A 27,221-nucleotide genomic window follows, 5' to 3' on the forward strand; every position below is an offset into this window, starting at 1 on the left:
GATTTCTGACAAAGAACATAAGATTAAGAGAGCCCTAACCTCTTCATTGAATGAAATTCGTACAAATGACAACTTACTGGTGCTTGTGTTAAATTCATTTAAATGATTCGCTATAGATCCTCCCTCACCCATTTTCATATTAAACAAATGCTTCATAAGAAATACCTTATTCAAAGCTAAGGGTTTCTCATATAATGTAGCCAATGTCTCCATCAACTCTACTATCATTTTTTCCTTTGAAATGTTGAATGTTACAGATGGTGCAAGGTATAGTCCTTGCACCATCTTATCCTAGTACCTTTTATCCAAGATCTCCCAATCTTCTTCTGTTGTAGTTCCCTGTTTCTTGGTTTTTCCTTCTAATGGCTTCCACAAATACTTTTGATACAGATAATCTTCCATCTACATTTTCTAGAACTGGAAATTCTGGCCATTGAATTTTTCAATCTTGAATCTAGAATCCTCCATTGCTCCCACTCAAATATGATAGTCCTGTCAATCTACAACAACAAACCTTGCTCTGATACCAATTGTTAGTCACCATAATATCAACATTTTACCCCAAAATGTGTTGAAATTAAACCCAAAGAAAGGATTTGATTGGCATATTTCTGAACTCTAGAACACACATATGCCCAATTTTTTTAGCTCAAATAGACAACCAAGTCAAAAGTTATGACTGCTGGATGTCCCTACATTACTATTGGTGTTCCTAATCTAAACCCTAGGGAAACTCAAATGAAATTTGTATCATTTACAATTATGGTAGTTGTGATGCCATTGAGATCATGAAAGGTTTTTTTATTCTTTTAGCAAAAGAAAGGATGTTTCCAATGAAGGCATTGACAATAGTTTGTTTGCTAAGTTTGTTTTTTTTTAAAGTTGAAAACATGGATAAGCAATACTAACACAAAGCAATCATCAAGGATGAGTTAAAATGGGGGGAATACAACTTGGATTAAAAATACAAATAAATGAGTTAATTAGTGTGACATTGATTTGCAAGATTTTCTTGAAAATACTAAAGAGATAAAAAAATTAAGTTTAAAAATTTTAGAATTGGAAGATGGGTTGTCCTTGAAGAGGAATGAGAGGAAGTAAAATGTATCTTTTTCAATGAAAGGGTGTTGGAAATTGAATGAAACTTCATCTCTGAGTGTGAAAAATATGAGGATAATTTAAAGGTAAGCAATCTAAATGATCTATTTGAAGAGGTAAGACTTCACAAAACATGAACTTCTTTATCAAGATCCATAATGAAGGAGTCGAGAATAAAAAGTACTTGAAAATTATTTCTAATTGTTCTTTTGGTCTGATAGATTGATGTGCTCATTGAAATTATTAATATGGTGGCACCTTTTGTGTTTGCCTATGGTTTGTTTATTTTGATCCAACCTTGACATGTATTTGCATTCCCACGACTATTTGTATGTTGTGAACTTGTAATGGTGTTGTGAGGTACATTTGGTTACTTTATATTCTTTTGAATTTAATTGACATTTTTGTTGAGATAGATGATACCTTATACTTGTGTTGATTTTTTTGATCATATTTGCATAAAGATCTAGCTATGGTAGGACATTATGCCTTATGATGATATTTGGTTTATTTTGTATTCAAGAATACTTGATTATGCTATCTTGATGTATTTGATGATCCAATAATGTATGCACCAGTGTTCCTTGTGACATTATGCCTTATTATGGTGATGGTTATTTGATTTTGGGTAGTAATTGATATATGTTTTATATGTCATAAAATGGTATTTAATAGTTTAATTTAGATGAAATATCTATTTATGATTAAATATGAAAGTAATAGTTTTGTAACATTCAAATACATACAAATGATTACATTGCTAAAACAAATTTCCATTGGTTACAATTTGTATTATTATATATTTGTGTATTTCAACAATTTATCCAATGCTCAATTGCACTTGATGTGTGCATATTTTAGTAAACAAGTACCAATCATCGAATCGACCTAGTTCCATAGGTATGATCATGCCTTATCCTCGATAGTGGTACAAAAGATAGTTACACTAGTCATTCATGATTTTACCCATTTTCCTTATACATATAATATATTCATATTTGATATATTATCCCTTTGGTTACCATGTCGAAAAAATCCAAACTCCCTTGCACGATTATACTAGACCAACATATGTATGTGCATATATAGTATCCACAATTCTCCCAACAAGTTAAGTTATAATAGTTTATATGTTGGTTTTAATTATTTATTCTTAAATTTACATCTACCATCAATTTTGTTGTAGTACTATTCTATTTCTTTAGAATCAATTTAATTAAGCCAGGTTGGGTTTGGGTTATTTCATTTTGGAATTTTAATTATTGGTTAAGTGACTTTTATTTAATCATTTCCTAGAAAAGAAGTGACTTTGTAATTATTAATTAGAACTCATCTTGTTACTTATACATTATAGAATTCAAACTTTTCACAAACCCTCGCATAGTGAATTCAATCTTTTTCTTGTTAGGAGTGATTGCTCCATTGGATTTTTATGGGTAGTGGCTTGTTGGAATGATGTTGTGATTGCTCTGCATTGCCAAAAATCTTAGTCGAGTTTGTGGTGTATTTAATTTATTGTTTCATTTTTGGTTTTATGCCTTTATGAGAGGTAGGAATTTTATTTTCTTTCTTGTTCTTGCATATCTTCCTTTCTCCCATGAGCTTGCTTATATTTAGTGCCCAATTGAGCTCACGTGGATTTAATTCTAAAATGAATATGCATAGAAATTTTATGCCATCCAAATTTCCATAGAATGGAAGATTATGGTTTTGAATGTGTTTTTATAATGTTGGTCAATTTTGGAGCCAAAGAGTATTTTTAGTTTTTTTTATTCTAAAGTTTTTTTCCATGGCCTTTAATTGTAGGATTGATTTCAGACATCTTTTTTGTTCCACTGAGTACTTTGTACATTTTTTAATTTAATTATTTTGAAGAGTGGTTATAATGTAAAATAATTAAATTATTATACAAATTTTCAATTGTGAGAGTATTTGAGATTGTTTCCTCATAATTTATGCCATGTGGGCATGCTTTAATGCATATGCCTTTATCCTTGTATTTTATGGCCTTTTCTTATATTGATGAGTTTGCAACCATGGTTTATTGGGTGATGGTATTGAGATATCACCCATAATATATAGATTTATACCTATTGGATGAGATCTCATGACACATGTACTCTTGGTCATGACCAATTCAATCCTCCTTGTTTTACAAAGGGAGATAAGATTTTTTTTGAGTGTTTTGTTGCTTTGTATTTTAGCCCTTGTAGTTTCCTTTTTATTGACCTACCTTATTTTTTGCTATGATCATTATGATATGTAGATATATGGTGTTGAGAATACATCCTGAAGCATAGTTGGACTATGCTTATTTGATGAGAGTATGAAGGATTCATGCTCTTGGTTGAGACTAATTGAGCTTATCTTATATCACTACAACTTTTGGACTTTGTGTCTTTATTTGTAAGGATTGTAGTATCCTCAATGTGCAATGAGATAATGTTAATTGATGTATGAATACTAGAGTGGAGTGGCTCTCCAAGGTGAGATGAGACACAAGGGGGTTGCTAGAATAACCCTTATGAAGTTCTTAACAATAACTTATAACTAAATAAATGAATACAATTAAACATAATTATAAGAGTTAGCAATGAGGGTTAATAAGACTACATGTCTATTTGAGGACATTAATTCAAAGGTATATCTTTGCATGATCATATTAGGATGTTGAGTTAAAGGAATAATATTTTCCCATTTGATCAGGATGTTGATAAGAGACACAATATCTAACCATAACCAAAGATACTTATTAGCTTGGCCATCTATAGATGTTGATCAAAAGCTAAAGTATAGTTTCAATGATGAGATGAATTACTTGAATCCATAGTGGTCACTTTGTATCCTATAATGGCACTCCCACGCTTGACTCTCAACATCAAAACTTTGTTTAGGGTTAGAGTAGTGATCTTGTATATATGTAATACATTGTACTTCATTTTAAGCGATTCCATTGGGATTGTTTGACCATCCCCTAATTATTGCACTTGCATGTTTCATGTTAGCCTTCTCTCTCTCTCTCTCTCTCTCTCTCTCTCTCTCTCTCTCTCTCTCTCTCTCTCTCTCTCTCTCTCTCTCTCTCTCTCTCTCTCTCTCTCTCTATGCATATTATTTATGTTTGGGTCATGTGAATATCTCCATGGGCATGTTGGGGTGGGTTTGAGGATACCACATGGTCAAATGCTGTGATGTTACTATTGGGGACTGACTTATAGATGGTAGACTAGACTCAATGACTAAAGTGACAAGTATAATGTGCCTTTCTCTATCCCCATGCCCTCTTTCTATCGTAATTGTATGTTGGGTACTATGTTTAGATGTTCATAATTTTTTCTTATAATGATTGATATATGGCCTTGATCACACGTATCCAATACTTCCCAATATTGAGCTAGTCACATTATGGCCATACATTAGAGTTGACATAGTTTCCCCATAAAATTTCCCAATTTTGTAGAGGATATTGTAGATCAATGTGTATTCCTATACTCAAGTGTTTGTGATGATTGGTTTTTGTTGGAAATGTAATGCAAGCTAGGTGATTGAGAGGGGGTGGGGGTGAATCAAGAACCACTTAAACTTCTTTCTCTTAGTCCACTTTGTTATGTTATCTAATCTATTTGCATGCATGAAACATAAATTAGTAAAGTAACAACACCATAACAAAATATTTGGTAACCTAAAAATCCTCCAAGTAGAAGGTAAAACTAGGGTGGGGATGACACCCACAATGCTTCACTATTACAGTAATAAAATTGACCTATTAAGGCTTACAACTGATCACTTCTGGTGATCTACTCAATTAAGAGTGATAAGGACTGTTAGGTCCACCTTGTGAAAGGATTCATATAATACAATTAAGTATATACTCTGTTAGGAGTTTCTACAAAGGATTGTTAGGTCTACCCTATTAAAGAATTTGGGACTAATGCACTTGTTAGGATGAATTATTGGATTGATCTTTGAAATACAACTCTGATTACTGATGAAGATCCAGAAGAAAAATTATTTACAAATGGATTGTGGAAATCTGATAATGTAAATTGATCACCTAGCTGTGATAGATGAGTCTCTTATTTTCTTGTGCTTCTTGTAGCCTTCTAGATATTCTACTCTTCCATATTCGCTTCTATTCAATGTTCTTCAACTTATGATACAATGATATATTTGGATAAACAAAATACCTCATACTTATATCCATCTAAATAATTTCATCATAGGTCGGCTACAACAGAAATAGTTCCAAAACTAATTACCAAATCAACTCAATGTTGCATCTTAGGTCTAGTGACTTACTCGGGTGATACTGAAGATACTTGAGCAACAATGTCATCTTGGCTAACTTTGGCACTCGGTTGATACTAGATATTCAATTCATACTTATCACTCAGTAGACACTTCTGACTTGGTTCGCACTGCTCTGCCAACTTGATCATCATCTTGGAACAAGAATATTTTGTTGACTCAATTCTCACTGGAGCACAATAGAATTGTCAACTTAGTTGACACTACAACTTGCTAAGAACTATCAACTTGGTTGACACTGCAACATCATGCTAGGTTAACATAGATAGCTTGGTTCCTTTATGGGCTCGCTTAACACTGCAAACTAGTAACTCGGTTACTACTACCTTTCCATTATGACTAAGTATTTTGACACTAATTGAAAAAATAACTTTCCATGAGATTAACAACATTTCCATCCTATAAAGTAGTATATCTATCTCCCTAGTTTGGGACTTTTCTATTTAAATAAAATTACCAATCTTTGGAATGACATCTACATGTGCCAAACCAATGCATGTGTTCATCAATGTCTTTGTCTTGTAGATCTACATCTTGAAGTCTCTAGACTGAGATAATCATGAGGTAGACATCGATGATTAATGTTTTCATTTGGGAACTAATGCATGCATGGATTAAAGTCTCTACCAACTTTAGCATCTCACCTAGTTTCTTGCTTAATTGGCTTCCTTGTAATTATTTTGTTATTTTATGTTCTTGGCCTACTTTTATGATGGTTCTTATTGGTTTGTAATGGTTAGAAGAAAATGAATAGGTAGCTTAATAATAACAAGAATTGTTCTATTTTTTGTTTAGAACAAATCTATGAGCACATGGGTTCTTTGTATAAATATATTCTCCTTTTGATTAGTTGTAAATTATGGATTGGTTTGACTTCTTATAGCTCATTGGACCTATTCTAGGCTCTTGATAGTATTTCTTGTTGACATGTATTCAATCTTGAGTATGTATATGGGTTCTCATGAAACCCTAGGAAGTGTGAGAAGACTTTCACTTGTGCATGATCATAGAGCAATTATAGTCATATTGCTATTGTTTATGCAATTGTATTTAGTGTTATGCACTCATGCTAATGATGTTTATATTATTAATTTGTTTTATTTGTGAGTGTATTACCCTATTTTCTAAGGGTTCCTTGGTGGGCTATTATAAAAACTCATTCGTTCATTCTATCACATGTACAAGGATCATAAATTTGTTTGTTTTTCTTACGATTTGGGACTACATTAAACTTATCATCAACACAAACATTGAGACATAAAATTTGACATGGATTACAATTCACACAAGAAAAAATGTCTCACTTATTTTACTTTAAGTTATAAGCATGAGCTCTATGTGGGTAGGTTTGACATCCTTGTCTAAATCCCTTAGTGAAGTGATGATGATATTGATATCTTCCCTATTTCAAATTATACATTTTTTTGGGAAAACCCAAAAGAAAAGAACTCCACTCCTTTTCACTAAAACACACCAAACACCATTAATACACATAAAATACACTACTACACAAGGCTTATGAACACCAACTTCATTGCATCCATCAATGCTTCCATACATTTGATGTCCCATACTAAATGACCTCCCATAGACAACATTGTTGAAGGTTTTTATAGAGTTAAAACATCCCACAACATAATAAGTTTTCAAACCAAAATAGGCAATATAGAGGATGATTCAATCATGATATCTTCATATTAATTATATTAGATGATGAAGGATCCCACACATTTGAAAAAAATGGATTGAACATTTTTAATGTCTTACTGAAGAAGTTGAGAATCAAAGACATCCCAACTCTTATCCAAATTCACTTTCTATATATGTTGAAGCAAGTATTGTGTAGGGATAATATATAATGCAAGGGTAGAAATATTTAGAATTTTCAAAGAGCATTCACCTTTTTTAACACATTTTGGATTGATAGCAATTTTAAAATTGTTCAACTACTTTTGTACTATCATTAGTTACAAATGATAATCACAACTAATAGATGTTGTAATGTAGGTCAATCTTCCAATCTTTCAACTCTTAGCTGAAGTCAAATTCGTTCAAAATAGTTTTTTGTTTGTATAGGTTGATTATACCTTTTTGTGATTGCATACACTTTTAAGTGTAATGACATAAAAATATTATTAAAAAGTGTCAAACATGTACCACATTAAAGAAACATGTATTTCAGGAGATATTTCACCTCCGTGAGCATCACCTAGATCTACTGAGTGCTAGATCTTGCATTTATTCTCACGAGAGATGGATTCATGTGTGAATCACTCCTCATGGAACACAAGTCAATGAGTTTGACTCAAAAACTACACAGTTAAATCCTAATATCAATATCACTACAACCATCAACATTTTTTGATGAATAGTCCCTTTTTATAAATATAATAATAAAGTTACATATTCACAAAAAAGGGGTCGGGGGATACAATGATCACCCTATGGAAGTTCAAACAGTTAGAGGCCAAAAACATATAAAGCCCTTAAGCTACAAGAGCAGTGCCAACTAAGGGAGGAGGGTCACAATCATGAGAACTCCATACATCAACATGGTTAGTGGATGGCTCAAGAGGAGCCCACCCATCAACAACATTGTCAAAATTTTATTTTTCTTTATCTCCCTCCAGCTTGGAAGGTGAAATCACCAAGTCCAGCTGAGGGAAAGACTACTTAGGATCCTTGCTAGAAGAAGGCCACGCAAGAGCAAGAACACTAGGAGAAACCATTGTGGACTAGCCAAAACCATGCCTTAGGGGAGGAGAAAATGAGTGTTGAGGACCTCTAAGACCAGAACTGGGAGATTAGCGAGGAGACTATGACTTGGGGGTATGAGAGCAGCGAGTAGAACTGTGGCCCCACCAATGGCCATAGGGAGGCATGTGGTCTTCAAAGGCAGAATCGAGTGTCACGTTGGCCACCATACAGGGAGCATTTCCCCAATGAACCAAAAGCTCCTGAAGGTGGGCCACCTCCAATGCAACTTTGCCAGTTTGTACTTGTATGTGCATTGTTATATTGTTGCATATGGAAGCTTTAGTGTACATAGAAACATTAATGTCAAGAAAGTTGTGAGAAAACAAGACAATATTTTGATCTTTCCAATTTAGAGTGAACAAACTTTCCAATCTGAAAGCATGCCAAATCTAAGAGTACTTAAAGGGGAGCCTGGCAAATCCCCTAGCAACACCATGTGCCAAGAAAAGGGTTATGGGTAGAAAGGCTTGAAAAAGTTATGAATCTAGTGCCAATACTACTAGGCACATTTGCAAAACCAGATTATATGTAGAAAGGCTTATGGTTGGCCACAAAAGCAACATCTAAAGTTAGGAGCACCCCAAATGCCAGAGCTTAGGGCCCAAAGGGAACCCTTGAAAGAGAATGCACCAAGCAAAGTGTGCAATCTTCAACTTAGTAATAACTTTCCATGCAGTGGTGAACCTAAGTCTCTAATTCTTCTGAGAGGATTGCAAATGTCAATGCTTGTTAAACATGTCCACATTTGATCTTCGATGGAAGTGGTATCTTGCCACCACCACTACTCATGAAAATTGCAAAACTCTAAACCACATATCTACTAAATGACAAATGACAAGAATATTAAGAAATTTTATATTAACCTCAATCATAACCATAAATTAAATAATAATTGTTAATAACTAAAATAAACATTTTGAAAGATACATAGAGATTCAACGATGTGATAAAGCAACTAATATCTAGAACTTTACACTCCATTTCTTTCCAATTACATACATAAGATTTACGGTCATTACCCAAATTGTGTATAAAATATGACAATAATATTAAGTTATTAGTCTTGCCTATATAGGTAGAGACTATAGTTTTCACTCAACTCTTTTCAATTAGTTGCTTCCTCGGTAATCTTCCAATTACAAAAATATTGTTATTTAAACTATGGTATTGTAAAATTCTAAATTAAACAAAGTTTATGAAATTTTAATCTATACTTTCATATTGGCTCTCTTCTTTTTCCCTGGTGGTCTTTTCATTTTATTAGTTAAGAAATTTTGAAAAAAAAACAACTCTCGAAATTAGTGTCTAGGATGTCTTGTGCATGTTCACATTACGGGGAAACACTTCTAATGGCCACATGTTATGAAAACTTTTTAGAAGCCAGATGTCATAAACAATGAACTTTCTAGATAAACAATGACCTTTCTAGATAATTTATTTGCATTGCTATTAAGGATTTCATCTTTTATAATGAATTCTACTGGTAGGTGATATTTTTGACTAAATTTTATTGCTATCCAAATTAATCGATGCAGGTTCAAGTACTTTATTGAAAAATATGATTGCCATGCTTGCATTTGTCATTGATCTTGTCTCTATCTTTACCATTCAAAATTGGAGCATCTATCAAACAATAGAAATTTCTTTCCAATAAAATCTTCATCATGTAGATGCACTGTGAATTCTATTTTATAGATGCACTATTCTATTTTTATTTAGGGAAGCAAATATTTTACCCTCTGATAAACTTCTAAATATTCCAGGATTTTAATAGAGCTATTCCTTTGTACTACAACTAATCTTAGTCCAAAATTTTGTTTTACCTAAAATTATTGTGGCTTACATACAAGGTGTTGGGATCTATTAATTTCTCCTCTATTTTAATTTGTTGGCTTTTAAATAAGTAGACATTGTAATGTTTTAGGGGTTTTATTTGCATTGGTTACTGAAAAATGGGATAAACAATGGCAAATGTGTAGACATTTAACACCATGACATTGAATGGCGTGGAGATTTCACACCTAGATATATTTTCAGCTGGTGTCTGATAATTCACAGCATGCATCTTCCCTTCTATTACTTTGACCTATCACTTGATCCGCTCCCATTTTGATTTCCTCCTTGTACTGTGTCAGATTTCCTCCCTCTCCCAAATTTGCTTGGCACTGACGGAGTGCCACAACAATGGAAGAGATTCATGGTTGTGGCACAAGTTACACCTTACCTTGCCTAACAATGGATGCGTGTCCTTCTACATTGCTATGAGGGTATAGGCAAATAATATTTTGTAAAAGATCCCAAGATCTGCCATTAAGAAAATCAATTTAGTTTCTTTATATGCTTTTGTGGCATCTTTAAATTATTCCAACTTTTCTTTTAAATTTCAAGTTTAGAAATTTGATTTCAGTTTACTTTGTGACAAATTAGAAAGCTAAGTAAATTATTTTGTAAATTAGGCTAGTACCTTCTTTCATGACCCTTTTTTCCAAAAGCAACTGACTATTTACAAAATTGAGGCACCCCTTTAGCCTAGTCATGTGTATAATTGCTATTTTATTTTACTTTTTCTCTTCATAGGAGCTATAGTCATATTTAATTTGTCATAGATCAACTAATGCTGAAATTGAGAAGCTTTTGTTTACTATTGGCCTCTACTACTAGGCCTTTTAGTGGCATGGTTATTTCATTCAACACATCAAATGGGTAGTACCAGTATTTACAATGCACAAAGCACTAGTTTTTATGGTGTCTTGCATCAAGTAAGGGGAAACTTCAATTAAACTTTTCAGAATAACAAAAAAATAGAAATAAGGTAGAAACATGAGAAACATTTTAGGCACGTCTATTAAGTGTCTAGAGACTATAGCTTTAGTAAACATATTAAAAAAAAAATCAACATGCAGTTTTGTATGACTTTTCATACAAATGTAATATGTACATATCTAGCAAATGCTACTAAACTTTTTCAAAAAATAGTTGAAATAAACCATTTTAGCTTGTAAACTAAGATATGAGGTCAAAAGAGAAAACAAACCTAAAAATTAATTTACTTGGCAAGGATTTCAAGAGAATTTCATCCATAAGTCTTCACATTTCTTGTCCTATAATGGATAGGACCACATTATATCTAGAATATTAAAAAACATTAAACTCTCAAAGTTTTACCGCAGAAGTCCAAAAATATTGGGCCTACATTATCAACAGTTTTAAGAGTTGCTTGTTTCAAATTTTCAAAATTTTAGCTTTGCTGAAACATTTTTAGATTTCAGACCAAAATTTAGTATGGTATCTAAATGACTACTCGAAAATAAGTACTTACGAAGGAGGTTGATTAATATATTAAAGATGAATAAAACAAGTCTATTTTTAATCTAGATGTTTAACAATATAAGCAAATAATTAAGCACGACAATGACCTTGCTACCTTATTTATTAACTTGCAAACTTTGTATTTTTGCCTTTACTTTTGCTCATCTCCACTAATGAACAAATCAACTAGTCAACCTTAGATTAATAATGAAAAAATGAACCATTTTATTTGGTTTTAATGTCATTTTAATTTAAGTCTGTATAGAGTGCCTTTTTTCTACATTCAAAATTTGTATTATACAATGAACAATGTCTCAACACTTACCCAACACAATGTTCAATACAAATTTTTTAGTTACTACTTTTTTTTTTTTTTTTTTTTTTTTTGACTATTTAGACAAATAATTTGGTCAAACCTTCTTCTTCACTTCCAATAATTAAGTTGTACTTCTTCATACTTCTACTTTCGTAGACAAGGCGGGGAGTACAGCTCAAGCTCTTGTTTTTAACAGAACTTCTCTAATTTGGCTTATTAAAAATTCATAACAATTTGTAAATTTCCCTGATAGGAACCGAAGGCATTAGCAACCAGGTTGCAATTCGTTTGAATTTGGTGCGCTACAGAAAGGTGGAGGTACAGCACTTTATCAAAAAATGTTGAGGCTGAGCGAGAAATCTCTTCTAGGGAGAACAGCGAAATTAAAATATCTACCCTCCCTTCCTCGAACGATTTCAGTTGTTTTTTTCTCCAATTCAACTGTAAGTTGCGTTACTTCCATTTTATGAACAAATGTATAGTCCGAGTCAAGGGAATTAGTTCCATGGTACTAAACCCTAAATGATTTCAGAGTATTTCCCGTTTTGATTCTGCGATGAATCAAAGAGCCAAAGGATTCCATTTACTATTATATATGCCATGTTGTTTGAATTTTTTTTTTTTTTTGGGATCGGTAAACGGCCAAAGCCTAGACTAAATTTTGTTAATTAATTTAATTAATTATTTTTATGTGTTGAGTGAATTCGAACCCAAGACCTTTCACGTGAGAGGCTCACAAGTTACCATTGTGTTACCGTTGTGTTGTAGGCTCTTGCCTGTTTTTTGAATGTTGATTGGCTAAATATTTGATGAAAATTTAAAGCATTCTATTTTCAAAAAGTTTTTGACACATTTTCTTTTCATCGGAGGACATGCACATAGTTCTTAGGGTGCAGTTTCCTTCAGCTCACCGTCAAGGACTAAGGGCTCTGTTAGATTCTCCCAAGCTTGCAGCCAATCTGGGATCCCCATGCTATCCCCGCAATGCAGGATTTTTTTTATGCTTTCCCTGAAATTTGTCCCCGGTTTACCATGTACACTCAGGCCTTGAAATGGATGAACGTTGAAAAGCAGCTGTAAACTAAGTTTAGAGTTCAATCACATGTTAACCAGTTTCACAAATATCTAAACAAAGTCTACAATATAAAATTTAACAGGCAATATAAACATTTATCCGCACGAGATCATTCACTCGACTAGAACTCGGAAAGTCAGCTGTCTCTAAACAAAATGAATTGCGTTTCCATCATCGGTGATTCAATACATTCACATGATATACATGGGGGCGTCTATGTCACAAATGACACTCGCCCTGAGAAACAAGAAACGTTTTGTAGACTGTTTTTAAATGCCCCGATAGTAGTGCAACATACAGCAAAGTTAAGTCTACAAAAGCACTACGTCCTTTCTTTCCCTTAAGTATTACATTGTAGTGATTATGTTATATAATCAAGTGCTATTTTTGGTAGTTCCTTAATTTGATTTTTTAGATTTATAGATTTTAGATAGGCAACTGTAGAAAATCTTTCCATAACAGAAATGTTCAAGAACGAAAGACAAAAAATAAATTTACTTGAAGTAGCCAAAACAACTTAAATGACCATTATAAGCTAAATATAACAATAGTACTTTAATACAGTTCTTTAGTAATCATTCTATTAACTGCATCAAATTTGCCCCTAAATTTTACAAATCTGTACGTGTTCATGGTCATTCTACTAACTACATCAAATTTGCCTCTAAATTTACAAATTTGTCCGGGCTCATGGTCATTCTACTAACTACATCAAATTTGCCCCTAAATTTTACAAATTTGTCTCCAGTTTGATCCTTAGTGGGAATATACTGCATCATCACTAATCTATCTTCAACAAGTTGTTGTATGAAGTGCCAATGGAGCTCCACATGTTTTGTATGCTTGCGGAAGACTGAATTTCTGGCAAGCTTAAGTACCATCTGGCTGTCACAAAAGAAGAGTGAAGGCCCTACTTGAGGCATTTTCATGTTACAAAGCATCCTCCAAAGGCAAAATGCCTCTCACATGCTACTTTGGTAGTTACTTAATACCCTGATTTTGTTGAGGAAAGATCTACTGCTCGCTGCTTTGTATTGGTCCATGTTACTGCACCCAAATTGAGACTAAAAACATATTCAAAACTAGAATTCCTGTCATCAACAAAACCTGCAATATATAAATCTGTGAACCCAACCAGCCTAGGATCATTGATTCTACTATTAAAAATGCGTAAGTCAGGTGTTCCTTTCACATATCTTAATACTCGCTTCATTACAATCCAATGTTTTGCCTTAGTGGCTGTAATGAAACAAGAAGTGTAACTCACAACATAATTCTAATCAGTTCTAGTGGCCATAAGGTAGATGAGGCCTTCTTACTGGTTGCCTAGAAGCTGACTCATTGCCTATTGATGAGTCTGATTTTGCTGAAAGTTTCATCCCTTTCTTCATTTTTGTAGACGAGCTTTTGCAATCTGTCATCCTGAACTTGTCTAGCAAAATCTTGGCATATTAAGACTGAGAACTAAAAGTACTACCAGCTCTCTGCCAAAATTCTACACTGAGACAATCAAAAGCTTGAAACAAATTCAATTTGATTTGCTCAAGCAAATGTGCCCCACTACCAGTAATGATAACATCATCCACGTAGATGCAAGAAAATGATGTCACTACTAGTGCTTTTGATGTTTGAATTTGGATATGAAGGACTTTGTTGAAAGCCCCATGCATCCAAATGCACGTCAACCTTTGTGTGCTAGGCCTTGGGGGCCTGTTTTATGCCATAAAGAGCCTTCAATAGTCTACATACTTGATGCTCTTTGCCTGCAACTTTAAAACCTTGAGGTTGCATCATGTTTACTTCTTCATCCAAATTTCCATTGACGAAGACACACTTCACATCCATTTGATGGACTTTCCAACCAATTGTGATGGAATGGCTAGAACAAGACAAATAGTGCACATCTTTGTTGTAGGAGCAAAGATCTCCTCGTAGTCTTTGCTTTCTCTCTGCAAGAATCCTTTAGCCACCAACTGTGCTTCGTATTTTTCAAGCATTCCATTAGTGTTGTACTTGACTTTTTGCACCCATTTGCAGCCAATGGCTTCTTCCCTTGTGGTTTGAAAGAACTCATGTGTTGTTCTTTAAAAGACTATGATGTTCACATCCCATAGCCTTTTCCCATTCATGGTTACCTTTTGCCCTTGAATAATCGTGGGGCTCATAAATATTTTGAATGTAGGCTATATAAGAAAAGCTCCTTGTAGTCTGCTTGCTCTTATCTTTGGATGATCTACTCTCTACCAATCTATTATCCCAAACATTGCCAATGAGCTTTTCCCACCACTTAGGCCATATGGTAGATGCATCTTCTTCCAAATTAGGATGATCACCATGAATGAAATATTTGGATGTTGATCTTCAGGACCATTAATGGAGAGAAGAGCCAAAGAGGCTCTCCTTCATCAATGACTACATTTTTGTTGAATGTTAGGCAATCAATGTCCACCACAATCAATTTGTATGCTTTATGATTGTCACTATTTCCTTTAAACATCAATTTTGACTTTTGGAATCTAGTATGATTCTCTTAACATCTGAAATCCAAATGTATGTAGTGGAACCAAAAACATTAAGATGGCTGATCTTCATGACTGTTGATGGGACAATAGAGCTGAAAAGGCCAACCTTCTACATCAATGACTACATCTTTACTGAATGTTAGGCAATCAATGTCCACATCAATCAACCTGTAGGCTTTATGATTGTCATTGTAACCTATAAGCATCAACTTCCAATTTTTGGGATCTACTCTGGTTCTCTTAGCATCTGGAATCCAAATGTATGTAGTGGACCCAAACACCTTAAGACGATTGATGTTGTTGTTGTATTAAACAGAGGAGATGAAAGCTCCTTATATAGATGTATAAAGATGATGTTTCTGTTATGAAACAATCGTAAACTAAAGTAAAAAACAATAACTACCTAATAGACTGAAGACTAACTAAGATGACCATTAAAGAAACATTATAATGTTCTAATACACTCCCTTAATGGTCATTGCTTACCTGCTGTTTTTTGGTCACGAATTTTTCGAAACATTCTGCTGCTGTTGAGACTCTACCTGGATCTGCAAAATGTTAATGACCAAGAAGCCATCCAAAAAAAAAGAAATAGAGAAAGGTGCCCCCTTTTTTAGAATGCTGTGCAACAAGAGATAAGAGCCTGCCACTCACACTGCCACTAAGATGAGTCTACCACCAACCCTCCTAGAATCAACAAAACATTTGACTAGAAATCATCACAAAACATCCAACCTGATGTTGGATAATGAAGCTGCCCTTCACTGGAGACATAGACAAACATTGAGAATGATTAGCACAATTTTGAGGAGAAATCGACAAACCCTCCAAACATTGCAGATGAGGATGATTTCCCAAAATAGACTGCAAAAAGCTATGATTTTTTAGGAGAAAAATTGATGAAAACCCAACACAATTTTTGAGGTTAATTGAGAAAAACCCAACATTATTTTGTTAGGTGAAAAATTAGTCAAATACAGATAGAATTTGAGACACGGATAACAGAATATAAAACTTCCTTTTTGAGGAAAAACTATAAAACCCAACATATAATATTTGAGAATTACAAACCCAATGGAAAAACCTTCATGTAGAAAAATACAATACTTCACTTGGTAAAATAGTACATACAAGCATCTGGCAACTCACAAAAAGCACATACAAGCACCGTGCGTGATGTCCCCATCTTTTTACCAACTCAGTGGAGTTCTTAGCCTTTACGTTCTCCAAAGGCTAAGGGAGAAATAAAGAGAAATTGATTAAATTAATTTCTAATAAAGTTATTAAATAAATTAAAATTAAAAGGTGACTTAATATCTAATTAATTTAATTTTGTAGAAGCACAATTAATTATTGTATTGCAAGGGAGAAGCTTCTAGAGAGTGCATTAATTATTGGAAAGGGGGAAGCCTCTAGTACTTTAATTTTCTAGAAGCACAATTAATTATTGTATTGCAAGGGAGAATCTTCTATAGAGTGCATTAATTATTGGAAAGGGGGAAGCTTCTAGAGAACACAATTAATTAATATTTTATTTCTTTCTAGAAGGGTGAAGAAAAATAATAAATAGGGGTGAGATCCTTATTGTTTAGCATCCGATTATTGTGAATTGCATTTGATAAGAACTTGGATGTATGAGTTATAGATCTGTTCTTGGCATTAGAGGACGTCTATCTTCTCTTGTGACATTCTAGACGTGATTCCCTTGGGGTTTGGCCTTTGGAATTCATTGCTATCAACTCATTAATAGGCAGTTTGGACGCATTTCCAGCTACAGGGAGATTGGGTGTAACTAGTGAGTTGAAGAGTTTGTTATGTATTTAATTTTATGATGCTGGAGTAATTAGTGAGTTTGCTCTGTATTTAATTTTATTAGTTTGAGAACTAATATTATTTCAGCAGTGGTTCAATCTTCAGTTTGCATAAATTCCTTCTTGTTCATGTTATATGGTTTCAAAATCTATGCAAAAACATTAGAATCTTTATCAGTAGTTGGTTCAGTTCTTGGGCATTTTCAGGGTGCCCATTGCAGTGGTATCAGAGCGGTTCTTTGCCATCCTGTGGGGTAGGAAATTTATATTATTGTCAGATTTGCTGTTACATTTCGAGTGACCAACACTCTAGCATTTTCTAGCCATGGTCAAATATAAGAGGACGGGCAGTTCTAGAAGTCAGTGGAGTAATGACGAAATTAGTGCGAAGATGAATGCTTTGCAGGAGAGTATGGAGAAACTTATGCTTCATCAATAGAGATTGACGGAGAGCTTGTCGGATCCAGAGACAATTGAAAGGGTAGTAAGGTATATGGTTTTTGCCTTTAGAAGGCCGACATTGAGGTTGCAGGGAAGGAAGCTTGAGTTTTCCCCGACAAGAGTCCCTGATGCAAATGTACCTATATTTAGTATGACACCTGCTAGTCCTATCTGCAGTGTTGATGATGGACTTACTTCACAAGGACATGCGGTTGTGTCAGTGGTAGCAGAGGATAACAACACCAAGCTTCAGCAGGTTGAGGTTCCTAGAGCTCTTACTACAGTTAGTACAGAGATAGTTGATGCAGTTGTTACTACTAATACTTTCGACTCTCTCGAGGACAAGATTATTATTGGAGATTTGCATGTGAGATCTCATGGTGTTGCTACAGTGTAAGAGGCAGTTGCTTCCTCAGGTGGGATTGAGACACGTATAGAGCCATCCAGCTATGATGTTGGTGATGTGGGTGTTTCAGCGGAGTCAATTAATGTGGGTTTATGCTCTAGTATTATTGAATCGCAATCTGGCGTTGAGTCATGTGTGTAGGGTTAGGAGTCCACATATGAGGCTTTGTCAGGGGATGGTGATGCAACAATAGTTGGATTAGGAGAATGCGAGGATGCTGTCATATTAGCAGCCACTTTTGTGTCAGTTGACCATCCAACAGGGAGTTTAGTAGTATGCATGCAGTTGTTGATGTGTGTTCTAATGATGGTGTACATGTTGATGATTATGAGTTTTCATCAACTACAAATTTGGTTTAGTTTTCTATTGCGGCAGTTAGTGTTGTTCCTATGTCCATATATTTTGATGTGTCTACACCTATTGTTGATACAATTGGCATGAGTGCATATGGTTCGCCTATAGCTACATCTTTTTCAAGGCATGATGGTGATGATCAGGATTCCAGTCCAATATATATTATGTGGGTTGATATAGGGAAGAAGAGGTATCATAGATCTTCTATAGAGTTGCCTTTTGGTGACATTCTGACTTCTACATCATCAACACAAGTTTTGGGTGCTAGGCTGCAGGACATGTGGTTGGTCTTGATTATGCTAGTTTGCAGTTGGTTTAATGTCCACAGGTATGTCACATACTACTTCATTTGGGATTCAAGTGGAGGTTGGAGTTCATTGTGTTGCTGGATTGCTTGAGGACAAGCAATTTCAAGGAGGGCGGACTGTAATGTCCCCATCTTTTTAGCAACTCAGTGGAGTTCTTAGCTTTTACGTTTTCCAAAGGCTAAGTGGAGAAATAAGGAGAAATTGATTAAATTAATTTCTTATAAAGTCATTAAATAAATTAAAATTAAAAGGTGACTTTATATTTAATTCATTTAATTTTCTAGAAGCACAATTAATTATTGTATTGCAAGGGATAAGCTTCTAGAGATTGCATTAATTATTGGAAAGGGGGGAGCCTCAAGTAATTTAATTTTCTAGAAGCACAATTAATTATTGTATTGCAAGAGAGAATCTTCTAGAGAGTGCATTAATTATTGGAAAGGGGGAAGCTTCTAGAGAACGCAATTAATTAATATTTATTTCCTTCTAGAAGGGTGAAGGAAAAGAATAAATAGGGGTGAGAGCTTCATTGTTTAGCATCCGATTATTGTGAATTGCATTTGATAAGAACTTGAATGTATGAGTTACAGATCTGTTCTTGGCATTAGAGGACGTCTATGCTTTCTTGTAACATTCTAGACGTCATTCCCTTGGGGTTTGGCCTTTGGAATTCATTGCTGTCAACTCATAATAGTCAGCTTGGACACATTTTCAGCTATAGGCAAATTGGGTGTAATTAGTGAGTTGAAGAGTTTGTTATGTATTTGATTTTATGATGTATTTGAAGAGTAATTAGTGAGTTTGCTATGTATTTAATTTTATTAGTTTGAGAACTAATATTATTTCAGCAGTGGTTCAATCTTCAGTTTGCATAAATTCCTTCTTGTTCATGTTATATGGTTTCAAAATCTATGCAAAAATATTAGAATCTTTATCAGTAGTTGGTTCAGTTCTTGGGCATTTCCAAGGTGCCCATTACACCATGCAACTTTTTAGAACCCTAAAAAATATGGGACTTTTGCTCAAACCAAGAAATCATGTAATCAAAACCTCAACTAGGCTCATGATTTTCGACAAAAATTGTCGAAGACAAACCACACTTTTTTTCATAAATTACTTCCAACGATTTTTATTTCAAAAAATTAGAAAACAAATTTTTGGAAAAAATCCAACTTAGAAGAGGCTCACCAAATTTTATGAAATCCCATTGACCCGCTCTGATACTAGTTATGATAAATCAATGTTGTTGTATGAGACAGAGGAGAGGAAAGCTTGCTATAAAGATTGACAAAGACAACGTTTCTATTATGAAACAATCGCGAATTAAAGACAAAAATACAAATTGCCTAATAAACTGAAGGCTAACTAAGATGATCATTAAAGAAACATCATAATATTCTAATAGTTGGTTCTTGGTTTCCTTCTTGATTAAGCTTCCTCTGGGGTCATCATCTTGACGGGCTATGTTGGGGACTTGCTAAGAAGGTATATTGTAGTGTAAACTACCTCAGCCCATAACTTTGGGACACTCCTGTTATCTAATATACATTGGACCATTTTTATAATAATACAATTCCTTTGCTTAACGACACCATTCTATTGAGGGGGATAGGTTGTGGTTTATAATGTGAACATGTGATTTTATGTTGGACACAACTTAGTTTAATGATGTGATTTGCTAGTAATGAGGGACTTACGCTATTCATCCATGTGTTGAAAATCAGAGAAATTTATACATTAATAAATTTTTATGGCTTCTTTCTTATTATTTTCGTTTAATGCATACAATATATTTATAGGATTGGACTCTCTTATTTTGTAGGAGAGATCCTATAACAACTGTTTAATATAGATGAGCCTTTTTTGATAGCTCATAATACACACAAGTAACCGTACTAACAAACCTAACAAATAATAGAATATTCAACTTCCCATAATTGCATGAGTTGTCATAACAACTCACCTTTACTTTGCACACCATGTTATTATTTCAATGTATGTGAACACTAATTCCCAACATTGTGTATTTGATCAATTATTCTCAAATGATGAACAGTTTTGCAATATGAGCTCTTTGGTTAATCCTAACAAGGGTTTCGATAAAAATGCAAAAGAGATTTGTAATGTCCCCTTTTTCGTGAGTGTCATCTTTGAGAGGATTATCCTATTTCTTGACCCTTATAGGCTAATGGAGTTGTTTGGGGGGTCCAGTTAGTAGGGTTGGAGGCCATTTCCCACTTCAAAGGTTAGGGATGTCCAAGATTGCTCTTCATTTAAGTCAGAGTGACACACTATTTAAAGTAAGCGTCTATTTTGTGTAAGTTAAAGTTTTCATCTTTAGCAGGGCACTTGGACAGATTGCTAGCAGCATGGAGTTGTGGTGACACTGACAGAGCATCTAGTTTGAGCCTTACTATTTATAGCAAGTCAAATTATGGTAAGTGCTATTTTTGACAAGGGGCACTCGGACTCATGGTATGCATAGGGATTAACTCGTTCATCAGTTGGCTGAGTTTCAGGGACTTACTATAGTAAGTCAGTGGATGTTAGAGAGGGACTCTTACAATTTTTCGTAAGGCAATTAGATGCATGATGGATACAATGGTTAACTCCTAGGCGCAGTCGGAATCAACAAATAACGGATATCTTGGAGTAATGAGATTTTAATTATTAATAAAGTAATACTTTATTAATCGTTAATTAAAAAGTGCACATCATCAAATGTTGTTTGAGTTTATTATTTAAAAGGGATTATTTAATGATTATAAAATCAAATTATGAAGTGCATATGAAGAATAATGTGAAGTGCCAATTTAAAGGAAGGTATAATTTATATTATTTTGTTGTGCATCTAATGGAGGGAAATATAATAAAGTATAATATTTCAAACTTGCAACAAAAGCCCATATGATAAGTTATATGGATTGTAAGCTTGAAGCTTCAGGTTCAGTTTGTATTTGGTATTTATAAATACCTTCAAAGGGAGACATGGAATTAATCTATTGCACTTTCCTTTTGTTGATTTGGGTGAATTGAAGAAACATGGGTTTGAAGAATTTCAGCATGGTGGAATTGTGAATTCTACACAAGCTTTAACACCTTGAATTGGTGAAACATCTAACTAATTGTGCAATCCACCGATGCCTTTATATAGAAGCCATGTTTGTGCTTAATGGTGAAGGATTCAATGTTTGATTTCATAGTTATCTTTCAGATTTGTTTGCAGAGAAAAGAGAGTCTACTAATAATTCAAATCGCAACCCAAAGACTAATGTTTGACATTAAATGATGCTGCTGCAATCTTTCCCAAGAGCTACATGAGTCTTTGTAAAGTGACATCAAGCATTGAGAAGGCATGTTTTGGGGGTTTGGGTGCCATTTGTTCACTCTACATTGGCGCCTAAGGATTAATTCTATCAGACATATCCAACAATCCATTTTGAGCCAATCAATCAAAGCCGTGATCTTATTCCAGGTTCTCTAATTGCAAAAGTTTGTTCCTCATAATTTTAGTTTTATCATTGTATGTAATTCATTTTCAGAATTGAGCAAAGAGGAATTCTTGTGAATGCTTGCTTCAATTGTTTGTATGCAAGTTGTATGGCGAAATGGTGCATTTTACAAATGATATAATTGCCAAGTATTTGACAAAAGGCCATGTTGGATATTAAGCAAATTTAAATGATATTACATAGTTGTTTGCAACATTATGTCAGTGAAAATCAGATTATTGGTGAGACCAACTTATTAGTTTGCATGCAAAGAGTTTGACAAAATGTCAAACTTCCAAGTTGAAAGTTAGAATCTGCAAGGGTTCTTACAGTGCTACTAGAGGGATTTCCTGCCATCGTGTAGGGAAAGCCTCTTACATTTAGGACAGAGGGTTTGTGTGAATCATGGGTAAAATAAAATTTATATAGAATCTCATGCCAAAGCTCATGTATGCCTTTCAAAATTATAATAATGCCATTTAGGATTATGATAAAAAGTTATGAAGGCTTCTACAACATCTAGAGACTTTGGATCCTTTGTTTGCAAAGATCAAAGAGGCAAACACTTATTCAAACAACAATAGAAGTTCTAACTTTTACTAAGTTACCGTTTCGGATTAAAAAATGTGTTTAAGTATGAGAATCCGATTCATTATTTTTTTTTCCCATTATGATTCGTATGAATTCATGTATATATATATGCATTATATAGATGGATTCATGTGTACTTATTCCAAGTTTGCCATGCGGGTTCCTAGGGATTTGTGCTAGATTCTCTTGGGTCTATGTGGATTCGTGATGGATTTGTATAGGGTCTAGATTTGACCTTGTGTAAATGTGGTACATTCCTATTCGCGAACCCGGATCCGGCCTGCGGATTGGACCCGCGATTCCGATAACATAGGATTTTTATAACAGTAGCCTCTTGCCTGAGTATAATAATGATGTTGATGTCTGGACAAGTGCGAAGAATGTTGTGGGTGTTCCTTTAAGTGTTGACACACAAGATTGGAGTGTCAAATATGAAGATTGCCTGTAAGATATGAGCTATAACAATTTTGATTTTCATGACAACAAAGAGTTGTGTTTGCATTAGTCTGAAACAACAAAGAGTTCACATATGGATGATGTTAGTACTCAAGTTATGGGTACTAATGATGCAATTTATGAGGAAGACTCATGTTGAAGTGAGTTTGATTTTTCATATCAGGTCTTAGAAAATAAATTTGATAATTCAATTATGGGTAATGGGTACCAAGATTGTGATTTGCAAGGACTTGTAGTTACATGGGAAGTGGGGATGTGCGAGGACTTCCACTTTATCAAATGAGCCATTTGTTGAGTTGCTTAACAATAGTACCTCAATTGTTGATGTGTGCAGAGATGGTAACAAACATGATGCTACTTGTCATGAGTTGAGTGACATTGATACATGTTCATAACATAGTGCAAATTGTGGGTTAAAGGGCTTACGTGGGAGTCATGAATTTTAGAGACATCATTGGGTTGGTCAACTAATGGTGAATGACAGTCAGATTGCTACAACCATTGAGCATTTTGATGTTGCTACCTATGGTTGGGGTACTCCTATAACAAATGAGTATTGTGATGGTACCCTTTCCCTTGCAGAGTTTCATACACTTCGAGAAGTCATCAAAATAATCAAACAAAACTATTTATAGTGATTGGCTGACAAAGACTAGCTTGTTGAGTGGGGTTGCACTTGCTATGATGACTACAAACTTATTGGAGAGCACCTAGTTGGCTCTTCAGGAGTCACAATCTTGGTTAGGGTATGTTATCGTGAAATTGCGTTGAGTACAAGCTTTACCATTTGTAATTATAGTATAGTTTCCTATAGAGGTAGTTGGTGATGGTTTGATTTCCATGTGTTCTAGTGAGGATGTGATTACATCCATTGCTGATACATGTGTAATAGTTGCAGATGGGATGATTAGTGTGGTTGAGAGTAGTAGGGAGCCACTTGTTGCATCAGGTTCTATGGTTACATTCATTACAAGTGTTGTTGGTAGCAAATCAGATGACATCAATTATATCCAGAGCTATGATAATCAATGCTTGATCAAGGTGGGAACTTTTTATGGTGACTCATAGGGAGGAGTTCTCATCATTACTTCTCAGAGCCACACACACAAAGGATTTGATGATGCTTTAGTGTGGATTGGTTCTGAGGTTATACCATCCTTTATGGGATGGCTATTTTCCATATGCTATAAATGGGATAAGTGGCTGCAAGATGAATTACTTGTGGAGTTAGCACATCCATGGGAGCCTAGCTGAGGATGGTGATGGTGGTTTTGTTACCAATACCTTTAGATGTTCTTCTCCACAATATGAATGGATGTGATTTAAGTGTGCTTTGGGACTTGAGTGATGACGGGGTTGGTACGAAAATTTGGACGGCTCTCATTGATTGGCTTCACCGCTTTAGGCATGGTGAAGTTGAGTTCAAAGTTGAGCAACAAAAGTTTGAGGACATTCTTTTTGGCAGGTTTATGTTCAGAGTTTGGGACCCATTCTAGTGCTTTGAGATTTTAGATAGGGCTTCTATAGGAGTTTTGGGATGTTTACATGGTGCCAAGTACATATGATTTTACTTTTGACTCTCGTGTGCATGATCTCTTTTAGATGCATAGTTTACTTGTGCATGTGTTGGACAATGGGTTGATAGCTCAACCTTGTGTAGTTTTGGGAACTAAACTTTATTGACCTTTCGAGTTGCTTACCTTTGAGATTTTCACTCTCATGACATCTATTGTCGAATTTGTTTCAGTTTGGTAGGTTTTGTTATTTAGATTGGTGATGATGTTGTAGGCGCTAGTTGGTGAACATTGAAACATTACATAGTTCTACCCTTGGGATCCGGGTGGACTGATGTGTCTTTTGTTTCTAAGATTGCTTGGGGACAAGCAATTTCAAGAAGGGTGGACTGTAATGTCTCCCTTTTCGCGAGTCTCATCTTTTAGAGGACTCGCCTATTCCTAACCCTCATAGGCTAATGGAGTTGTTTAGGGGGTGTAGTTGGTAGAGTAGAAGGCCAATTCCTACTCTAGAGGTCAGGATGTTGAAGATTGCTTTTCGTTTGAGTTAGATCGACACACTTACTATTTATAATAAGTGTTTATATTGGGCAAGTCAAAGCTTCTATCTTTGGTAGGGCACTTGGATTGTTTGCTAGTAGTATGGAGTTGTGTTGACATTGACAGAGCTTCTAATTTGGGACTTACTATTAATAGTAAGTCAAATAATTGTTAGTGCTATTTATGACAGGGGCACCCAAACTCATTTTATGCTCAATGATTAACTCATTTTTTCACTTGGCTCAGTTACAAGGATTTATTATTTATAGGAAGTTAGTGGATGTTAAAGAGGGACCCTACTATTTTTAGTAATGCAATTGGATGCATAATGGATAAAATGGTTATTTCCTAGGTTCAGTCGAAATCAAGAAATAAGGAGAGTATCTTGGAGCTGTGACATTATATTTGTTAACAAAGCAATACTTTTTTAATAATTAATTAAAAATTGCACAACTAATATTATTTGACTTTATTATTAAAAGGGAATTATTTAATGATGATAAATTACATTATAAAGTGCACGTGAACAATAATGTGAAGCGTCAATTTAAAAGGATGTATAAGTGATTTTTAAAATAGAGTTTATATTATTTTGTTGTGCATCTAATGGAGAGATATAATAAATTATTATATTGCAAGCTTGCAACAAAAGCCCATATGATAAGTTATATGGAGTATAAGCTTGAAGCTTCAGGCTCAATTTGTATTTGGGATTTATAAATACCCTTAAAGGGAGGTGGAATTAATCTATTGAGCATTTACTTTTGTTGATTTGGGTGAACTGAAGAAACGAGGTTTTGAAGAATTTCAGCATGGTGGAATTGTGAATTCTACACAGGCTTCAACACTTTGAATTGGTGAAACATTCAACTAATTGTGTAATTTAGCGATGATTTTATACAAAAACCATGTTTGTGCTTAATGGTAAAGGATTTGGGGTTTGATTTCACAGTTATCATTCAGATTTGTTTGCAGAGAAAAGAGAGTCAGCTAATAATTAAAATCACAGCCCAAAGACCAGTGTTTGGCATTAAATGAAGAAGCCACACTCTTTCCCAAAAGCCACGTGAGTCTTTGTAAAGTGATGTCAAACATTGATAAGGCACGTTTTGGGGATTTGGGTGCCATTTGTTCACTCTATATCGGCACCTAAGGATTAATTGCTATCAGACATATCTAGTGATCCATTTTGAGTCAGTTAATCAAAGTTGTGATCTTATTCCAGGTTTCTCTATTTGCAATAAATTTGTTCCTCGTAATTTTAGTTAATCATTGCATGTAATTCATTTTTCATAATTGAATAAAGAAGAATTCTCGTGAATGGTTGCAGCAGTCGGTTGTATGCGAAGTGTATGGTGAAATGCCATTGAGTAGTTTGGTGCCTTTTACAAATGATATAATTGCCAAGTATTTGACAAATGCCATGTTGAAAATTAAGCAAATTTGAATGATATTACATAGCTGTTTGCAAGTTTATCTCATTGAAAATCAGATTATTGGTGAAACCAACTTATTAGTTTGCATGCAAAGACTTTGACAAAATGTCAGACTTCCACGTTGAAAGTTAGAACCTATAGGGTTCTTACAAGATTGGGTTTAGAAATCTAATATACTTCTCAATGCAAGAGAATGTTGATCACTTATACACTTTAAAACCATAATTTGAACGAATTAATGTGTATGAAGCAATTGAAGTTATGAATCTTACAATGTGACTTGCAATTAAGAAGTAACAAAATTATCAACATAAGGTTTCGCCGTGAATGGACAATAATTTCTTTCATTGAGCTACTCAACATAAACAATTCTCAACTAAGTGAGCAATAGGAAATCATACTAATGTTAAATTCTTGAGTAGCAGTGAGATAGATATGTTGCTGTCTATGTCTCTCCAGGTCAAGCTGGTGCAGGAGTTTCTCTTGTATTC

The 27,221-nt window shown here is 34.4% G+C and overlaps 1 protein-coding gene across 1 annotated transcript in view; it reads left to right on the forward strand.

The window, feature by feature from the left end:
• Positions 1 to 11,895: 11,895 nt before the first annotated feature.
• LOC149579983 (FAD/NAD(P)-binding oxidoreductase family protein) overlaps positions 11,896 to 27,221 on the forward strand; it is a 107,011-nt gene continuing 91,685 nt past the window's right edge. Inside the window, exon 1 of the mRNA XM_089788252.1 lies at positions 11,896 to 12,228. Coding sequence (XP_089644378.1) covers positions 12,124 to 12,228 — 105 coding nt within the window. The 5' untranslated portion in view covers positions 11,896 to 12,123. The remainder of the gene's footprint in view (positions 12,229 to 27,221) is intronic.

This window comes from Cupressus sempervirens, chromosome 1, assembly GCF_028749045.1.
Source record: "Cupressus sempervirens isolate cs-2001-9-10 chromosome 1, ASM2874904v1, whole genome shotgun sequence".
Taxonomy (NCBI): Eukaryota; Viridiplantae; Streptophyta; class Pinopsida; order Cupressales; family Cupressaceae; genus Cupressus; species Cupressus sempervirens.